This window comes from Abramis brama, assembly GCF_963993115.1.
Source record: "Abramis brama genome assembly, chromosome: 25".
In the NCBI taxonomy this organism is placed as follows: domain Eukaryota; kingdom Metazoa; phylum Chordata; class Actinopteri; order Cypriniformes; family Leuciscidae; genus Abramis; species Abramis brama.
The window spans coordinates 1149396-1168862 of NC_139987.1; the positions used below are offsets into that span (position 1 = coordinate 1149396).

General features: G+C 40.7%; 1 protein-coding gene across 1 annotated transcript; it reads left to right on the top strand.

Annotated features, from left to right (window-relative positions):
• Window positions 1–5500: 5500 nt before the first annotated feature.
• minar2 (membrane integral NOTCH2 associated receptor 2) lies at window positions 5501–17805 on the top strand (the record flags this gene model as incomplete). The annotated part of the gene is made up of 3 exons (XM_084104938.1): window positions 5501–5647; window positions 13535–13765; window positions 17614–17805. The coding sequence occupies 3 exons, from the start codon at window positions 5501–5503 to the stop codon at window positions 17803–17805; spliced, it is 570 nt and encodes a 189-aa protein (XP_083961064.1).
• Window positions 17806–19467: the final 1662 nt, after the last annotated feature.

Sequence of the window (19467 nt, forward strand, 5' to 3'; positions counted from 1 at the left end):
GTCGACGTTAGTTTCTGTGGGTCTCGTCTACAATCGTCGTCCCCGAACGTCTACAGTCGACGTTAGTTTCTGTGGGTCTCGTCTACAATCGATGTCCCCGAACGCCTACAGTCGACGTGTAGTCTATCTGGGTCTCGTCTACAATCGACATACCTGAACGTCTACGGTCGACGTTAGTTTCTCTGGGTCTCGTCTACAATCAACGTCCCCAAATGTCTACAGTCGATGTTCGTTTCTCTGGGTCTCGTCTACAATCGACGTCCCCGAATGCCTACAGTCGACGTGTAGTCTATCTGGGTCTCGTCTACAATCGACGTACCCGAACGTCTACGCTCGACGTTAGTTTCTCTGGGTCTCGTCTACAATTAACGTCCCCGAACGTCTACAGTCGATGTTCGTTTCTCTGGGTCTTGTCTACAATCAACGTCCCCGAACGTCTACAGTCGATGTTCGTTTCTCTGGGTCTCGTCTACAATCGTCGTCCCCGAACGTCTACAGTCGACGTTAGTTTCTCTGTGTCTCGTCTACAATCGACGTACCCGAACGTCTACAGTCCACGTTAGTTTCTCTGTGTCTCGTCTACAATCGACATACCCGGACGTCTACAGTCAACGTTTCGTCTGATCGACTATCTCTAACTTGTTCCCCTAACTAACTTGCTGCGAAGCAATAATAACAGACAGACTTCAGCAAATGTCCTTCAAATGCTTTAATTAAGGCCGGGAGAGTTCTCAAGTAGTTCTCAGAGAATCCACCAAGAAGAAGCACGGCCGGAGGATCTCAGACAAATTTCAGAGAGACTGCCACCAGTAAACAGGAATAGAATAGGAGCATGTCAAAAATGGCATGATGCATTACATAATTTCCCCACAATTTGATTGGTTCTTCATATGAAAACCCTCTTGTTACTAGGTAGAAGCAAACTCTGTTTTAATGATTACTTCAAAATCACAAGGTTTCAAACCTAGACATCTGTCTGGTTTCATTTCCCATATTTGTTATTTTCACACAACCAAAGTCACGAGTTTTCGCCAAAGGGGATACATTTACATTTCAAAGGCATATGAATGTTGTTCCTGCAAGAAAAATAAATGTTAGTTATGATTAATTAAAAATCCATCACAAGTGCTTTCCACTTCACACAAAACTACGGCTAAATATTGAACTGGACAGACAGTAGGCTAATGTTGCATGGAGTGACCATTCCAGTTACACACAAGGTATAATAATAATAATTAGGGCTGCCAACTGTTCACTAGTGATGGGAAGTCCAATTCTTTTCCTAGAACTGGTTCTTATCGACAGTTCATTTCAATGATCGTGTCATGTAATACATTGCATTACAGCAACACAACTTACATTTCGCCCCCTCATCAGAGACGAGGCACAGTTTCAGATTGTTTATTCATAGGCTAATTCAGTCATTCTAAATGTAAAATAAATCCGCAGACTATCTGTCTCATTTCTCATCTCACAACTTTTTGCTCTTCGTCTCAGCATTGACAATATTGATATTGCTGGCTTTATTGTTCAACCTTTACTGTTAAAAACTTAACATAATTTTCGATTCTTCCCTTTCTTTCTCCTTTCATATCTCATCACTTACCAAATCTGCCCTTTTCACCTCTGGAATATTGCTTGTTTACGTTCGTTCTTAAATATAAATTATGCTGAGACCCTGGTTCATGCATTCATTACATAACGCATTGATTACTGACTACGTTTACATGCAGCCAATAACCCATTCAAAACCGGAATATTAGCAATAACCCGGTCGGCACGGCCATGTAAACACCGGCAAAAACCTGGATATGCTCATATCCCGGTTTTTAAAAACCCGGATATGATCCCTGGGGTACCCCTTTTCTAACCCGAATATTTGGTCATGTAAACGCGTATCGGCATATCCCCATCAAAAGGAACATTGATTTGTGTTCTGCGCATGTTCTATTCGCAAGGAATCTTGGTCTTTTGAGGAGAGATGGCGCATACAAAAGCCTGCGTGCAGTATACCGGAAGTAAACAAGAAGTAGAGGTAAACATGGCGAGACGCAGCACAGCACTACACTTTTGGAGCGAGGGGGAAAGCGCAAACAAAGGCGATCACTATCTGCCCCGAACTATTCATTATCCGCGTGCTGCTGCTGTTGTTGTTGTCTTTGGATACAGGAAGAAGAATCGGAAATGACGCATATTGCATCTTAAGGTTGTCCGTACGTCCAGACGCTAACCGTGCGTCGCCGTTTACATCGGGATATTGTCAATTGATTACAAATTCCATGTATACAGGATAGGGGTGTAACGGTACGTGTATTCGTACCGGACCGTTTCGGTACAGGGCTTTCGGTTCGGTGCACGTGTGTACCGAATGACCGAATGCAATATTTTGTGTGCGGAACATAGGTATATTTTCGTGTTTCCACACGAACATATTAAGTTGGGGTAACTCTCCGCGTTCAGCGCAAATCTCGCCCTGCAGCTGATTCTAAAGTTTTACCCGTCGTCACTGTAACCTAAACCAATGAAATCGACTGCAGGGTGAAAAAAAGCTTTTCCGCTCCATGTGCGCCGCCGCACTCTCCGTTCCGTGTGTGTGTGTGTGTCTGCGCGCTGCGCTCTCTGCTCAATGTTCAATGTTCGACTCCGTGTTTGCGCTGCGCGTTCTGCTCTGTCGTTAACGGCCCAAACACTCCAATCATGTACCGATCACGCACTGGAAAAGCAAAGTCCGCTCAAATAAGGTGAAATTTCTCAGTAGTAGACTTCTGTTTGCTGAGCTGGTATAGTCATGCTGGCAACAATGATAAAATGACCTGCTCTGATCACATGCTCTGGTAATAATAGCTTTGTAGGACTATATTTTATTTTGATAATTAGTAAAAAAATGGGGAAAAAAAAATCTTAAATTGATTATGTTGATTGATTATTGAAAAATAATAATACATTGATATATTTATGTTTAATATTATTTTAATATAGGGCTATTTTCTGTTCCTTTCCCCCCCCCGGTGTTTCATTTAATTAGGTGATTCTAAGTTTAGGCCTAATTATTGATGATTACAAGCTTGGAGGAATTGCAATTAATTACAGCAAATTGTGCAATTAATTAGTTAATTTTTTTTTAATCGATTCCCAGCCTTCATTTTTAAATATGAGCAGGCCTACAAGCTGGGATTGGTAATGCTGCACTGTAATCATAGTTATTTATTTATATTTTTCATTAAATTTATTATGTGATATTGGTTTGAGACTGAGAGTATTTTATTTAGTGGAGAACTTTGCAGCAGTATTTTATTTCTTATTCTTTTTTTTTTATATATATATTTTATTAAAAAGTGTTTAAAAAAGTGTAAACAAATTGTTAAAAAAAAGTTTATAGTAATAAACAACCTGCAGTTTAATGTTTGCATTTCTTTCCCTTACTGTACCGAAAATAAACCGAACCGTGACTTTAAAACCGAGGTACGTACCGAACCGTGATTTTTGCGTACCGTTACACCCCTAATACAGGAGTAACTCTCTCTGTTCACGGATGTAAACGGGTTATTCCGAATGTTTCAGAAACCCAAATAGTGACCTTAACCCGACCATAACCCGAATATTGACAGCTTGTAAACGTAGTCATTGTTGTAGAAAAGTCTATCCCTTTAACTGCACTTTCATGTTTCAACACTAGAGGGCACATGTCTTTCACTTTACTGATAACCATACAACCTCCCCTTTAAGATCATGTGCTTTATAAACCGCACGCGCTGGGTCACGATGAGCATGTAAACTTCAGAGCTGTGTGCGTTCGTGCAGAAAAGTGAGTTTATTTCTCATTTCATGTAGAAATGTGCAAGTTAATAATGTTGTTGATATTATTATGAGGGTGTAATATTCTCGCGAGTCTGTACGTGCACCAGATAACGTTATTTGATATCTATGTCAGAAAGCTAACGTGCTAGTTCCTCAGACACGTTATAATGTGTTGTTGTCGTCATATTAAAGCAGGGCTCAGTAATTTCGGGATTTCTTCGCTGTATTCTCGCTTTTTGCTCGCAGGTTTCTTTCTAGAGCTCCCCCTACAGCTTCGGAATAGATTTGACAACACTGTTGTAAAAACTCGTTGGCGATTCTCAGACACCAGAGGCTAGTAGATCAACGACATTAAAGCAGATGGGACATTCTTGGGCGGCCCGCCGGCTCAATGTTGCAAGTGCGGATTTTCCGCTCACGGGCACCAGGGGGGTGCGAAACGACCACCATTCAACCCGAAATAAGTAATATAACCATTCCAGTGACTCCGAAGCTGTTCAGTTAAGGTAAAAAAGTTACTTAGTTCACCTTTAACATTTAAAATGTTGATCTGTTGCCATTTTACAGTTATTTGACATGTTACACTATTATAATTGTGGAATTGCTTGTAAATTGTTTATCTTATGTTCAGTATGAAAATGCATAATATCTGTAGCAATTTAACAATGACTGTAATATTATTTTATGTCTAATTTGTACTATTATCTTTTGTTTCAGACCACACACACACCCACACATACATGTTATTTATGTGCCCAGCAAATTAAAGTTTTGAATGTAACTCTCCGAGCCCTTACTCTCTTACCGGAGTCACCAGTCTTCAAGGACTATCCGAACAATCCAGAGTTTCATCTCTATAACTGTAATTCTCTCTTTTTCGGTTTACCAACTACAACACTCAATGAGCTTTAATACATTCAGAACTCCTGCAGCCAGAGTCCTCACACACACATCAAGAAATCCTCCCACATTACTCCTGTTTCGCACAGACTACATTGGCTGCCCATTCATTTCCAAATTCAATACAAGATACTTCTCGACACATTCAAAGCCCTCATTCATACCTTCCCCCCCTTGCCCGTACACTTAGGTCCTCTGAATCTGGTCTATTGCTGGTCCTGCACCACAAACTAGCATCGTTTGGTGACAGGGTCTTCTCTGTCGCTGCGCCCACACTATGGAAATCTATTCCCCAACATATTCATAATGTCACATCCATACACTACTTTGAAACCCACCTTAAAACATACCTTTTCACCTTGTTTTTCTCATCCCTAGTGTAATGTATGATATGTGTATCTGTTTTATGTTTCTCTACATTTAATGCCTGTCTGTATGTCTGCTGTTTTTTTCTTCTTCTTTTTTTCTTCTTCCTATTGTAAAGCGACCTTAAGTTTGTAAAGGCGCTATATAAAATAAACATATTATTATTATTATTATTCATTTCAAAGGCTGCGTCCTCCAGAGGTCGCATTTGTCTGCCGCATACGTCATCTTTTCTTTCATCATGTTTAAGGGTGGAATGAGGTAACTGTGTAACATGCTACTGGCATGCAAGTGTGTCAGAAGGTGTGGAACTAGCCCTTCACTAGCAGGATAGTGGTATCACATGGGCTCAGATAGAGTTACATCATGAATAATTACACACTCACACTGAGATCAAACTCAGTAAGGCTCATTTCAGCCTTACACTAGTCACAAAATGGACATAGCCGTCCTGCCGAACAACAATCATCCAGAGAAGTTTCTGCAGCTGGATGTGGGAATGCTGCCGGCTACACATGGCATGTTCCAGATTGGCGCTGTGATGTCTCGCCAAAGGCAGTGGCACAACCGGATGTACTCGCAGGTAAACGCTGTTAGCATACACACTCAAGCTGCTGTAGAAACAGTCTGACTGAGGGACAGTATTTGTTATCGGGAACTCAATTGATTCAGTCTTTAGTCTTCACTTGCTTATTAAACATAATATAACTTGATACAATTTTTTTTTAATGATTTATTTTATTTTACCTAATTTATGAATGGGAGTCTATGGGGCTAGACGGCTAAATTTGTCTCTTTCACCCGATTGCCGTTGAGAAATCTCAGATTTGATTGTAGGTTTTGCAAGTTCAACATGGGTTATAGGTTGAAAGTTGAATGAACGAGTACTTATGTCCTTTCGATTTCTTACAGGTTGAGTTGTTGTTGCCTATAACACGCTAGCATTCTGCTAATGAACGCTGATTGGTCAGTGAAGGACTGATTACGACCAGAGATACCGCTTGATGGTCTTTTAAAACAACAAAACAAAAACTCTTCTAGCACGTGTATTTGCCTGTGTCAGCTGTGTTGTGTGTTTGCCTGTGTCAGCTGTGTTGTGTGTTTGCCTGTGTCGGCTGTGTTGTGTGTTTGCCTGTGTCGGCTGTGTTGTGTGTTTGCCTGTGTCAGCTGTGTTGTGTGTTTGCCTGTGTCAGCTGTGTTGTGTGTTTGCCTGTGTCAGCTGTGTTGTGTGTTTGCCTGTGTCAGCTGTGTTGTGTGTTTACCTGTGTCAGCTGTGTTGTCGATGCCTCGAGAGAAAAGAAAGTGCAGAGCGCGAAAGCACCAGAGTGAGTGAAGGATTGCCATAAAGCAGTATCTCTGGTCGTACGATGTGTATGATGTCATTGACACTTTAAAAGACTTTTTAAAGCAAATAAGTGAGGGGGGGCAATAAAGTACTTTACAATATAAAGTATTGCCTATACTTTATACCAGAGCTTATATTGAACTTTATACAAAGAGCTTGTGACTGAACCTCGTAACTCCAGCGGATCCTCAAACTGTTGCTAAACCTCATACAACAGGATGACCTCAATCGTGAATGAAGTGCTGCTCGCATTTTGAAGACTGTCTCTGCTTGTTTGCAGTGAAAGGGTAAATCATTAAAAAAAAACTATATATTTTTTTAATATCCTGACCTGAATAGTACCGGCTCTATACTAACCTGCCATTTTCGCTGGTTTCATGCTGGATGCTGGAAAATTACCTTGCCTTTTTGAAAAATATATTTTTAAATACCAGCCATATCGGTGCTTATCCACCTTATTTTGCAACACAAAAGAGTCAGATACAACTGAAACGGTAAATGAATGAATGTAACTTTTGGCCCTCTAGTGGTTAAAAACAAAACTGCATGCATTTGGGGGAAGAACATTGTTTTGGTTGTGCTTTGGCTCTGCATGACTGTGCGGATGAATATGATTATCCTACTGCTCATAAAACATATACTACTAGGCTTACGAGATATAACCAGTTTAGTTGGAAAGGATCTTAAGCTGACTAACTGTAGACATAACTGTAGCTTTACCCAGGGAGTACTTATACCAGAACAAAACAGTCTACTGGGGAGTGGAGGGAGGAAGGTGAACTTATATTTGTATATGTATTTGTCTATTTATATTTATATATATAAATATACATACATATATTCACATATACAAACTAAATTAAATTAATTAGTGACATTCCAGAAATTATGATTATAAAACTATATATTTATATACATTTCATGATAATTTTATATATTTTTTTGTTAATAGTTCTTTTTGTATTTTTTTTGTTCTTTTGTAATTTATTTTTTTAAATATTGCTATTTCAGTTGTAGTTTTTTTTTTCTATTTCCAGTTAATCATTTTAGTGCTTCAACTTAAACATTTCAGATCAGATCTGAAATATTGAAACACGAACATTGTTTTCTTGACATTCCTTAAGTTAACTGGCTAAATATTCTGAATGTTCCAATCCAATCTGGCCTGTAATGTCAGCATGTTCGTGACATCAAGGCGCGAAGAAAGCCAGTACTGACGGCACCGCACATATGGTTAAGAATCATTTGCTGGGCCGGCGTGGAATATGTTGTGCCCTATGACCTCAGGTGGGGTGTACGAGCTTCGTCCTGTTAAAGAGACAGACAGTTTTACTGTTGAGCCATTTTGTAATCAACAAGACAATATTATGTGATCTGTAAGATTCCAAACGTGGCTATGGTAACGAAACATGCCAGCTCACCTTGATATGCGCTGCTGTTAAAGCCTTGAGTATTGATCAGATGAGCACAGCGGAAGTCGATTAGCTTGAGCTCCAGACTGTGGTGAGACACCAGCAAGTTCCCCGTGTGGATATCACCATGGAAAACTCCTCGTTCATGGCAGTGTTTGACCGCTTGGACTGCCTGAAGCATTAACCAGCATGCTTATCTTTCAGTCATGTCATCTGCCATCAAGATGAAATCCTCCAAGCTCTTGTTCAGGTTTCTCCATGATGAGCACGAAGCCGCTCTCCTCCTCAATCCAGTGGTGTAATTTGATGATGTTGGGGCATGAGGGAGCTTGTCCCAAACGCAGCATCAGTGCCACTTCTTCAAGCACAGGTTTGGAAAGATCAGGCTTGACAGAAAAACAACAGCGGTTAGTTTGCTATGAGTAACTCTTAAACTAGAAGATTTGAAGAACATTGCTTTAGTCTGTCTATTTCAGCTTTATGTTTGCTACAGTTATAATCTGCACTTTACCCATCGAATATTCGTTACGTTTTACCAACTTACAACATCAAGAGAACGGGACGTTCTGCGTTTGGAGATGCACTTGATGGCAACCTTTATTATGACGCTGAATACGTGGTTTCCCTCATACAGCTTGCTGAATTTTCCTGATGTCATCAGACCCACTTCAAACAAAGACACGACAGATCCTGAAAAACACACACAGAAACAGAACAAGAGTCTGCAAGTTTCTTTGATGGTCTGTTCTGATCTAATCTGCAGTATCTTTCAGTGATGTCAAGTCAAGTCACCTTTATTTATACAGCGCTTTTTACAATACAGTGTTTCAAAGCAGCTTTACAAAGATAACAGGAAAATAATGCAACAAAGTTTGTTTCTAGAAGAAAATAGCGTCATAGTCCAGCCTAAGTAAGTTCAGTTATGGTTCATTTTTGTTGTAAAAAAGTTATTTTTTATTCATATATATATTTATAGCCGCTCTGGAGTAAACTGTGATGTCACCGTCCAGCTCAGTTCAGTTCTCATATAATGGTCTCAATGCAGGCAGATCAATAATATTGTTGAATATTAAATTAATGTCCCCAACTAAGCAAGCCAAAAGCCAGAGGTGACAGTGGCAAGAACCCAAACTCCATCAGTGACAGAATGGAGAAACACACCTTGGGAAAACCCAGGCTCAGGCGCTCAGTTCTCCTCTGGCCAATGTCAGAGTATTTCAGCCTAGCATTTATAAGTCACAATAAAAAGACAATTAAACAAGGCAGACATTACGTGAACCAAAGCAATAGCGACTCACCTTGAGTCAGTTCGATTTCTGGATCTGCAGACTCTTCATCAGGCTTTCTGGCACAGACGACGACACTGAACCGGCCTGATCGGAGCCGTCTGTTGCTTACTTGATCTTGGAGGAACTTTCTTTCACAGGAGACGACTCGAGATCTGGATGGGCCTGGTCTGACACACACACTGGCTCAGACTAATCGGGATCCGGCTCTGGATGGCCAGGACGCACCGCTCTCCTCTTCCTTCCTTTAGCAGCTGTTTCTAAAATGAGGAACAATGAAGAGCAAACTATTAGAAACATCTCTGACCAGATTAAAATGTGAGCAACGACCAATTAAAAATGAACTTACAACAACAACAACACACATCATTGTCTGATTGTTAAGCAGTTACTAGGGCTGCACGATTAATCAAAATGAAACCGCAAGTGATTTGGCAAAGGCTGTGATTATTTTATGTGCAGCTTGTCAGTGAGGTACGGCTCTGTGATCGGCAGTAAATGCAGCTCCATCTGAACACCAGAGGGTGTCTCACACACACACACCAAATATCCCTCTGAACACCAGAGGGCGTCTCACACACACACACACACACACACACCAAATCATCTGAACACCAGAGGGCATCTCACACATAGACAGTATATAAACTGGACACAGCGACCCCATTGGATTCAACGGAGACAAGTGAAGTCAATTAGAAGCTCTCACTTCCTGATGGCTGAGCGACTGCGCAGACTCAAACTGAGCTTGACGGCGTAGATGTGACGTGAGCAACCCGTCTGTCTTTTAGTAGCTGTGCTAGTAGAGAAATCTGAATCATTCCCTTCCGAAACTTGCAGAGACGGAGAGTGTGAGTAGGAGGTGTCCATGAACGAGGAGCAGGAGAAACTTTTACTAAGTATTCTGATTAATTACTTTGTCATTTTGCCTCCACGTCCCCCGATTGCCCGCGAGCTTCTCCTCCTGTCCATACGGTAATCTCTCTACTGTGCGACAGAGAGTCGCAGGTTATGACGCAATCGTTAGCCTATTTTTACAAAAATTGCTTCTACGGGGCCATAACGTAAGATACAAGGTAATGGAGCCTTTTATACATTTTCGTGTTTCTTTAGAAATAAATAATGGACAAATGGAGTCTTTAAACGCCTCAGATGTAAAGTTATTCGCTGTCACAGTGACGCCAAAATGAATGGGAGTCAATGGGATGCTAACAGCAGGTGGGGGTCCGCTAGCCAATGGTGGCACCCGGGGAAGCTTCAATATTTTATGAAACCCTGCCCCCCTGGTCTGACACACACACACCAAATATCCCTCTGAATACCAGAGGGCGTCTCACACACACACACCAAATCATCTGAACACCAGAGTGCGTCTCACACACACACACCAAATCATCTGAACACCAGAGTGCGTCTCACACACACACACCAAATATCCCTCTGAACCCCAGAGGGCGTCTCACACACACACACACACACACCCCAAATCATCTGAACACCAGAGGGCGTCTCACACACACACACACACACACCAAATCATCTGAACACCAGAGGGCGTCTCACACACACACACACACACCAAATCATCTGAACACCAGAGGGCGTCTCACACACACACACACACACACCAAATCATCTGAACACCAGAGGGCGTCTCACACACACACGCCAAATCATCTGAACACCAGAGGGCGTCTCACACACACACACACACCAAATCATCTGAACACCAGAGGGAGTCTCACGCACACACACACACCAAATCATCTGAACACCAGAGGGCATCTCACTCACACACGCCAAATATGCCCTGCCGCAAGAATAACAATGATGATAACACACATCATTCCAGGAAATCCCTATCGCTGTCGCTGAATAAACAGGAGATTGAAATGCTTTGATTAAACATGACTAATAAACACACGACGGCCTTATTCTGTGTAAGAAGCACATCATCTCACAGAAGGATGAGTTTCGTTATGAAGTGAGTTTGGAGTAAAAGCATGTTATTAAATGATGTCTTTTGTTGGACAAGAGGTTCATGAATGCTTCTCATGTTTGAAAAGATGTTTGAAGCGTGTCGCAGTGCTTTCAGATGGAGCAGCGTTTACGAGAGGCGGTATTAACATTAAGTGACATGGCATCTGACGCACAGAAGCCAACGGCACGTCACTATGCGTATTGGCACATCCGGTCTTCATTGGCATGTGCCAGTGGATTGTGGCATGTGTCACTGACATTATCACGACACACCACCACTGACATGACACCTGACTGACACTGAGTCGCGGAACATGTCGCTGTGTGTTGTGACACCTCCAGAAGTGACTGACAGATAACCTTTATTTTTGAGTGATGCTGCACGGACGCACGCCAGTAGGTGTCAGTATAAGTGATGTAACACTGGCCAGCGCAAGATTCTCATCTGTGGCTTTAATATTTCAAGTCCTTCCAAAAAGTGTAAAAAAAAAACAATTATTAAAAATCATTTGTTAGGCTATGTATGCCTATGTTCTATGTATCTGAAAAGGATTACATTCAAAACTATATTTTTCCAATAACATCATGAGGTGAAGCTGGTGACCTCCTGCATATGGACAACTTCACACTGCACACACTTTTACTCAACTAGTAGATTCGCCTAGCTCATTGTTAGAAGTTTTAGCACGCACGCTACTGACAGTGACGTCACGCTAGAGATACTCACCTTTGTTTATTGTTGAATTTTACAGCGGAGTGAAATATCACACACATATAAACCGAGGCCGAACCAACTGTAGATGCACTCCCCCTATAAAACACATTCGTGACGCCTAGTAACAACATACACATAGGTTAACCCTAACCCTAACCCAATAACAACCCATTGTTTATTTTTAGTAGAAAAGCAAGCATACTGTAGTATGGGTGATTTGGCATGGCAGCCCATAATGCTTTGCTTTGCCGCGCACTCATCCTGAAAGTGAAGGAAAGGCGTCTCGATCGCCCCCAGGTGGACATAAACCCCGCCCTCTCTTAATCTCAAATTAAACAACCAAATAACACTTCAAATACTTTTTTTCCCCAAAGATGGTTTCTGTCATTTTAGGCAGTTTTTATCACACTGATGTAAGTGTTCAGTTTTAGATAGGCTACGTTTGGTTTTAGTTATTTGATGGCAAAAAAAAAAACGGGGCGTGGCATGATGATTGACAGCTGTGATTGACAGCTCTCTGAGTGATGTAGTCACTGAGGCATCTACTGGCTTTTTTTCGGTATATCGGGAGGAGATTGGAGGTTTAACTTTAATTTATACATAAATTATATTTAATTTAGATTTTTTTTTGTATTTTTTTTTTGTCTAAAACGAGGATAACAAAAATTAAACAAGGTCTAACAATCCATTCCAATAACCCGATTCTATGTGAGAAAAGCAGAGGTGCTGCATTAATAACAAGTTGCTAACATACTGATTGCATGTGTTAAACATACAGTAGAGTGAATTCAGGTTGATTGGGACACTTTTTGCCATTGAGATGACTGGAAAAAAGTGTCCCAATCAACCTGAATGTGTTAACCAACCTATGTGTTAACCATAAATTCTAGGATGCTAAGCTGAATCAGACTGCTTGAGCAAAAGATTGTTGATTTATCTGTCCACTAAATTGTGGCCCCACACACTGAAAACCGACACAAACAATTTCCTCCGGCGCAGATGTGGCCCACACCTCTGTAACAATGACTCTTATTTATTGATGTGGCCCAGATCTGGCTAGGACACTGAAAAGTGACTTACATTGTTATATGTGGCCCAGGTCTGGCCCAGCTGAGGCCGATCTGGCTGAGAGTGGCTGGCAGTAAAACACAAATTCAAACATTTTAAAAGATTAAGGGTTTTTATTATAAGGTTAACAAATACATTTTAATATAAACATGTATTAACAATGAACAAGTACACTACAATATAACCATATTAACAACACTTTTAAATCACAAAATAAAGAGTAAATTTTATTTACTGTACATTATTAAAAGAAAAACATTCTCTCTCACACACAAAAACTCTCTTTCTCTCACTTTTACTAAATAATTTCCTTTTGCAAAAGCCAAGTCAAGTCAGGTTTCATTATATAGTGCTTTATTTCAAAGCAGCTGACGTCACATGCACACCCTCTATAAGTGCAAGAAGCAATATCACTTTGCAAAAATGTCACCAGTCACAAGAATCAGTGTACTTTTCTTTCAGGATTTTTAGGGCCTATTTTGGTCTCTAATTACAGCATTCACACAGAGCAGTGCTGCGCTGCAAGACTATGTTGATGCACCTGTGGACTGGCATGGGCCAACATGGGAATTCACTCTAGTCAAAAAAAAAAAAAAAAATTTTTTTTCCAACAAGGAACATTTTATTTAAATGCCCCCTTTATAAATCTCACTGTGTTTTGCAGGGAATGGAGAGAGGAAAGGAAGAAAAGGCACCAGCAGACGGTCATGTGTTTGAAGACAGGGAGCTGGAGAAACACATCACTCCTCAAACTCTAAAACCAAAGATCAAGCAGAACCCTCTCTATTCTCACATCAACATCATCCACACGGAGGAGAACAAGTCCAAACCATCCTGGACCATCCAGGACTATGACAGACACACTGCACACGGTCAGCTAGCAGACTATATGAAGGTACTGTATCTGCCCATACAGGCACAGACAAATGCACATATTACAATTTGAATAACATTGTATTATGAGAACGTGATATGATCAGGGTTCGGACAGTTACTTTTAAAATGTATTCCACTACATGTTACAGAGTACAAGGTAACTAATCTAATTCTTTGGATTACTTTTCCAACACTGGTAGATTTTTTTATCTGATCTTTTAAGTACAACAAACAAAAAGCAAACAAACTTGAGTGTATAAAACAACTTTTTCTGAACACATGTGGATTATTTTTGTAGAACAAGGCAAAAAAATACATTATTTGTAGCCTTTTATACATTGCTTAAGTTTAATGCATTTCTCATTTAAACATTCTTTGTTAAAAAAAAAAACCTGAGACTGCAACATAGACAAAGTGAACGGATTCATGTTTAATCTATCAATCTATCTCAGCATTTCAAACTGTTTTCTGGCAAGCTATATTAATAGAAACATGCTATAATGCCTCTTTGTAATTGCAGTGGAATTTACTCAATGACATCTTATCCACCTTTTACTCTACTCACTAGAATGTAATTATATACATATTATAAGAGAGCGTTTCTTTGCTGCTCAGTCGCTCCTCAGAATGCACAACCTATACTTTTTTATGGCTAAATTCACTAAATGTTAAACAAATGACAATAAAATTCAATCCCTTTAGTAATGTAAGTACTTTTAAATGTAAATTACCAATCATATCAATTGTTACTATAACTGAATATAGTTACTCATATTTTGCATTTTAAAAATGAAACTCCAATACATTTTGTGAGGAGCAGGACGAGGCCGAGGGCGGGATTGATAATGAGACTCGCCTGCGCGCGTCTCGAGTTTCTCACAGAGGAGCTTCGGAAGCATAAAAGGAGGCTTGAACTTTTCCACACTTTAATAATAAAACAAACACAAAACGAAAGTAAAGCAGCAGCACCACACGGACGACTGCTGCACAGACACAAACAAAAGTGAGCAAGGGGGAGATTTGAAGAAAGACCATAGAAAGAGAGATGGCTGAGAGACATTACAAAAGAGAAAAGCTCAGAGGAATATCACTGGAAATAAACTGTTATGATCAGGCAAGAGCTTTAGGATCCGCGTTAATACTAGAAAAGCTGTCCAGCGCTGGAGAGAGCTCAGTGGGAAGGCCTGATAACGGACGCTAGTGTTCTTTCTACTGCATACGTGAGTAACAGTGGTTTTGCTTTGTTTTACAGAACCAAAATGTGCTGTTGTTGTAATGTTAGCTCTAGTAACAGGACAATTTGAGTGTCATTGTTTGTCTGGAGCTGCTGGCGACTAACAGCAAACTCTTGCTTGTATATACTCCAGTGTACTTTATGTTCATTTTTGGTTCTTCCTTGAAACGCTCATTCGCTTTATTTTTCACCTCAGCTGTGATAAAGAGATATCCACTCTTTCATTTTGTGTTCTGTTTCGAAGTGCAACTCAACATTCCATCTTGGATTAACGATATGAGGAATGCCCTCAGTGTGACCGGTGTCTGAAGCATGTGTGAAAAAACTCCAAATATTATGCACCTGTGAGTGTAGATGTCATCAGTTTTTGGCTTCAGGAGCTGTTTGTTACGTGTGTGAAGGTGATCTAACAGAGAATCCAAGCGTTTCAGGAAGTGAGTCTCCCTAAGCTAAGTCTCCCCTGTCTCCTTAAGTAGAGCTGAGTCTCTCCTGTCTCTGAGGCTCCACTTTGGTGGAGCGGCAATACTAAGGTTACAGAAAATCCCTTGGGTAAGCTGCCCTTTAGGACCTCAGTAACGTGTTCCCTCCCTGACTGTCTTGGGTCTTAAAGTAGTGTCCGTTCCCTTTTTAAGCAGACAGGAGTGCTCTCCCCCAATTATTTTATGGTAGTTAAGTAGAGTTGCGGCTCCCCTTTGGCTTTGGGCTTGCCTGCACATCTCCTTCAGACAAAAAAGTTGATGATATGGATAACAGGCGCATTCTTATACTCACAGGTGTTCCGCTAATGAAGTCATGGGGCCCTATTTTAACAATCTAAGCGCATGGTCTAAAGCAGTGGTTCTCAATTCCAGTCCTCGTGACCCACTGCTCTGCACATTTTGTATGTCTCCCTTATTTAACACACCTGAATCAGATCATCAGCTCATTAGGAGAGACTCCATGAACTGAACTGAGTGTGTCAGATAAGAGAGACATACAAAATGTGCAGAGCAGTGGGTCACGAGGACTGGAATTGAGAACCACTGGTCTAAAGCACAAGTCGCAAGTTCACTTAGGGCGTGTCCGAATTCACTTTAACAATGGGAAAAATGGTTGCCGTTCCCGGCGCATGGTCTAAAAGGGTTGTCACTATTCTCTTAATGAGTAATGGGTGTGTTTTGGGCGTAACGTGAAATAAACCAATCAGAGTCTCATCTCCCATTCCCTTTAAAAGCCAGTTGCGCTTGCGCCATGGCGGATTTACTATTTACATGGTGGAATTTTGAAGCGGAAAAACTGAACACGTCTCCAGAGCACAACCTGATCTGCTCGTGTGCGAGGTTAAAGCGCGCAAGCACGCCATCTACGGGACAAGCCGGATTCCATCATATCTTTATGTACACAATATTAATCTTTTACATTGTAATCCTTTTATTTTTAATATTTGGCATGTTTGTGTGCTGCTGCGCGTCCAAGCAGAGTGGACGTGCGTTGTTGACCCGCCTATAGGCGCACATTATTAATGCGCTCTTAAAATTACAAAAAAAATATGGTGCAGTCTATTTCAGTTCCTCAAAATATCAACGCACCAACAATGCACCTGAACACACTGCGTTTTCAGACCAGCAGCCCATGGTCGCACAAATGGGCGCAAATGCATTTGCTATTTAAACAACGTGGCGCAGGACGTGAAAATGAAAACTGCGTCGGACTGAAACTAGCAAAAAACAATTGCGTCGCGCTTGGCGTGCATTGCGCTGCATTGCGCCGGGTGTATGATAGGGCCCATTGACTGCCGTAGGCCAATAATATTTGAATCCCCCTTCTCAGGGAACCATGGTTACAGTCGTAATCTGAGACATTTGTGCATTTTGGGGGCGGAGCAATGAAGGGAGGGGTGTGTTTGTATGGGTAGATTTCAAACATCAACAGTGTTTCTCAGAAACCGCTCACTGCACCTTTAAGTGCTACTGGCTCTGTTATGTGATTATGATCCTATGAAACTTAAGCCTGTGGAATATAACATTGACAAGCTGTAAACAATGAACAATCATTAATAATCTTGCTTTATGCAAACAATAATAAGCAACATTGAGGTGACATTCTAATTAACATATTCTACTTATCCTATATTGCAATTTAATCACCAAATTTAATATTTATGTCAACATCCCATTAATTATTTGGTAACACCTCATTTGTTACCATTTATTAAATACATTAGTTATCATGCAAAGCTAAATATAAAAGATCTAGCATTTGCTATCACAATGTGAAATGTTCACAGTGTTTACTTTTAAAACGCAGTTAACGAGTTTGTTTGCCCATAAAATCTTTAAGATATTAGGTTCAACTTATTTGGCTTGCTGTCCACTGAAGAGGGGCTCGATGAAGCAGCTTCAACTCGAGCTCTGATATACCCCCCCAGTGGCTAAATGTATAGGATATGATAATTGAAGGGCAAGGTACCTGAGATGAAGGTGGAGTTTGGGGAGGTGGAGGGATACTGGAACAGCTGATGCTGGAGAGAGGTAAGCAGCTGCTTATATACTCAGGCTGTTGATTGAAAGATTAGATGGGCTCACTCCTCCCTAACTTGCGTTTAGGAACTTCATTAAACTCAGAAAGAATAATGTTCTGAATGTGTCTTTCAGGAAGACCCAAGAGAACTGAGCTTCTGGCTGGAAGATCTCTACACCCCCGGCTATGACTCTCTGCTCAAGAAGAAAGCAGCTGAAATGAAGAGGAACAAAATTTGTAAAACATTTGCATTCATCATTCTATTAGTTTGTGCAGTAGTGATCATTATTACTGTGCCAATATTGGTAACACAATCAAGAGTCTGATGGAGCCATGCCAGCCGCTTACTCCAGTCTGCTGTAACAGTTACCCTGTTACAGGGGTGAAAGTTATCATCCCGGCCATTTGAGGGCGATGGAGAGAGGAAATGGGGGAGGAAGGTTTCCTGTAAAAGAGAAGAAATGAGGGCATGGTAATGGAGTTTGTTTGGTGGGGTGAAAAAGGCCAGACATCACCTTTTTTCAAGTGAAATTTATTTCAAAAGCTTAAATGGGTCGTATTATGCCCTTTTACAAAGTTTTGATTTTGTATTTGGGGTGTACTACAATATGGTGTCATGCTTTATTGTTTAAAAAATTATTTTTCACATATTTTATATTATCACAGCTCCTCTCTCCCCAGTCTGGTTAAACGCATTGTTTTCAGTGAAGCAACTCCTTCTGAAATACAAAATGTGCTGTGATTGGCCAGCTGGCCCAGTGTGTTGTGATTGGCAGCACTTAGCGTGTGTTCGGGAAATGTCACTCCCCTTCATAACTCTCTCAGCAAGCTCTACTCAGAGGTAAATATTAACTATGGCATCAATTTCAAACTATTTCAAGCCCGATTCAGACCCTGACAATGTTAACGAACAAGAGGATTGTGCTGAATGAATGTACAGACTTTGCAAGCACAAATTTCACAGGACGTTTCAGAGTGGTGTGTTTTTTTTCTGTAATTTCCTTATAGATACGATATTATCCTCCATTTAATCATATTTGTCGGAAAACTATGGTAATACAAACAGTAATCATGGATTGGATGATTTTCCTAAGGGGCGGTGAACAGTCTTACAAAAGTGAGAGCTTTCAAAAGCTAAAGTAAACACTACACATCAATACTGTAATTTTAGTTAGCATGGTTAGCAGAGGCAAATAATAAGACATAAGTTCCTTACACGTTGTGATCCATAAACAACAGATTGTCCCGACAAAATGGGAATGGCTCTGTCTTTCAGGAGAAGCTTTTTGTGCGTATAGCCTGCAATGTACTCTCTTCTGTCGGCTGTTCTCCGTAAAATGTGCAATGCACAGACAAACGTTGAGGCTATAATGTTCAGGAACATTGTTAAAAATAAATCTTAACCACTAAGTTCCTCAGCCTTAGGACAAACTTTTTCCAGGGTGTAAAAAACAGCGACAACAACTCTTCCTCTTCTCTTAAGCAGCCCAACATGGCCTCACCCCCTTTGTTACGTGTTCCCAGTGGCGGGGTTTATGTTCATTTTAGGGTTGGTGATTTCACCATCCCGGGAGGAAGCTCGTTGTTGTTGTCCCTACCAGTCGTTTGTTGTAGCCCTTAAAAACGATTTCTGTAAAAGAAAATATCTCCTTTTGCTCTGAACTTTGAGCGTTTTAACTTTGCAGATGTCTTTTATGCTCAAACAGCAACATTACACACTAACTAAAGTTAAAAAAGTGAAATCATAATCAAGGACCCCTTTAACTGAAATTCAAATGCACATTTGATGTATCCTTGACAAATGTTTATCTATATGGTTTAGAAGCTTGCAGAGACTCTGTTATGGGGCTCTAAAAGAGAAAGAGTTTTGCAGAGCCCTACTGCTATATCACCTGGTTGGAATTACGCCAGTGGGATTTGGTTATGTTTCCAGGATTTGGGACTACATAGTTTCATTGATCACTGGGACATTTTCCAAGACTGTTCAC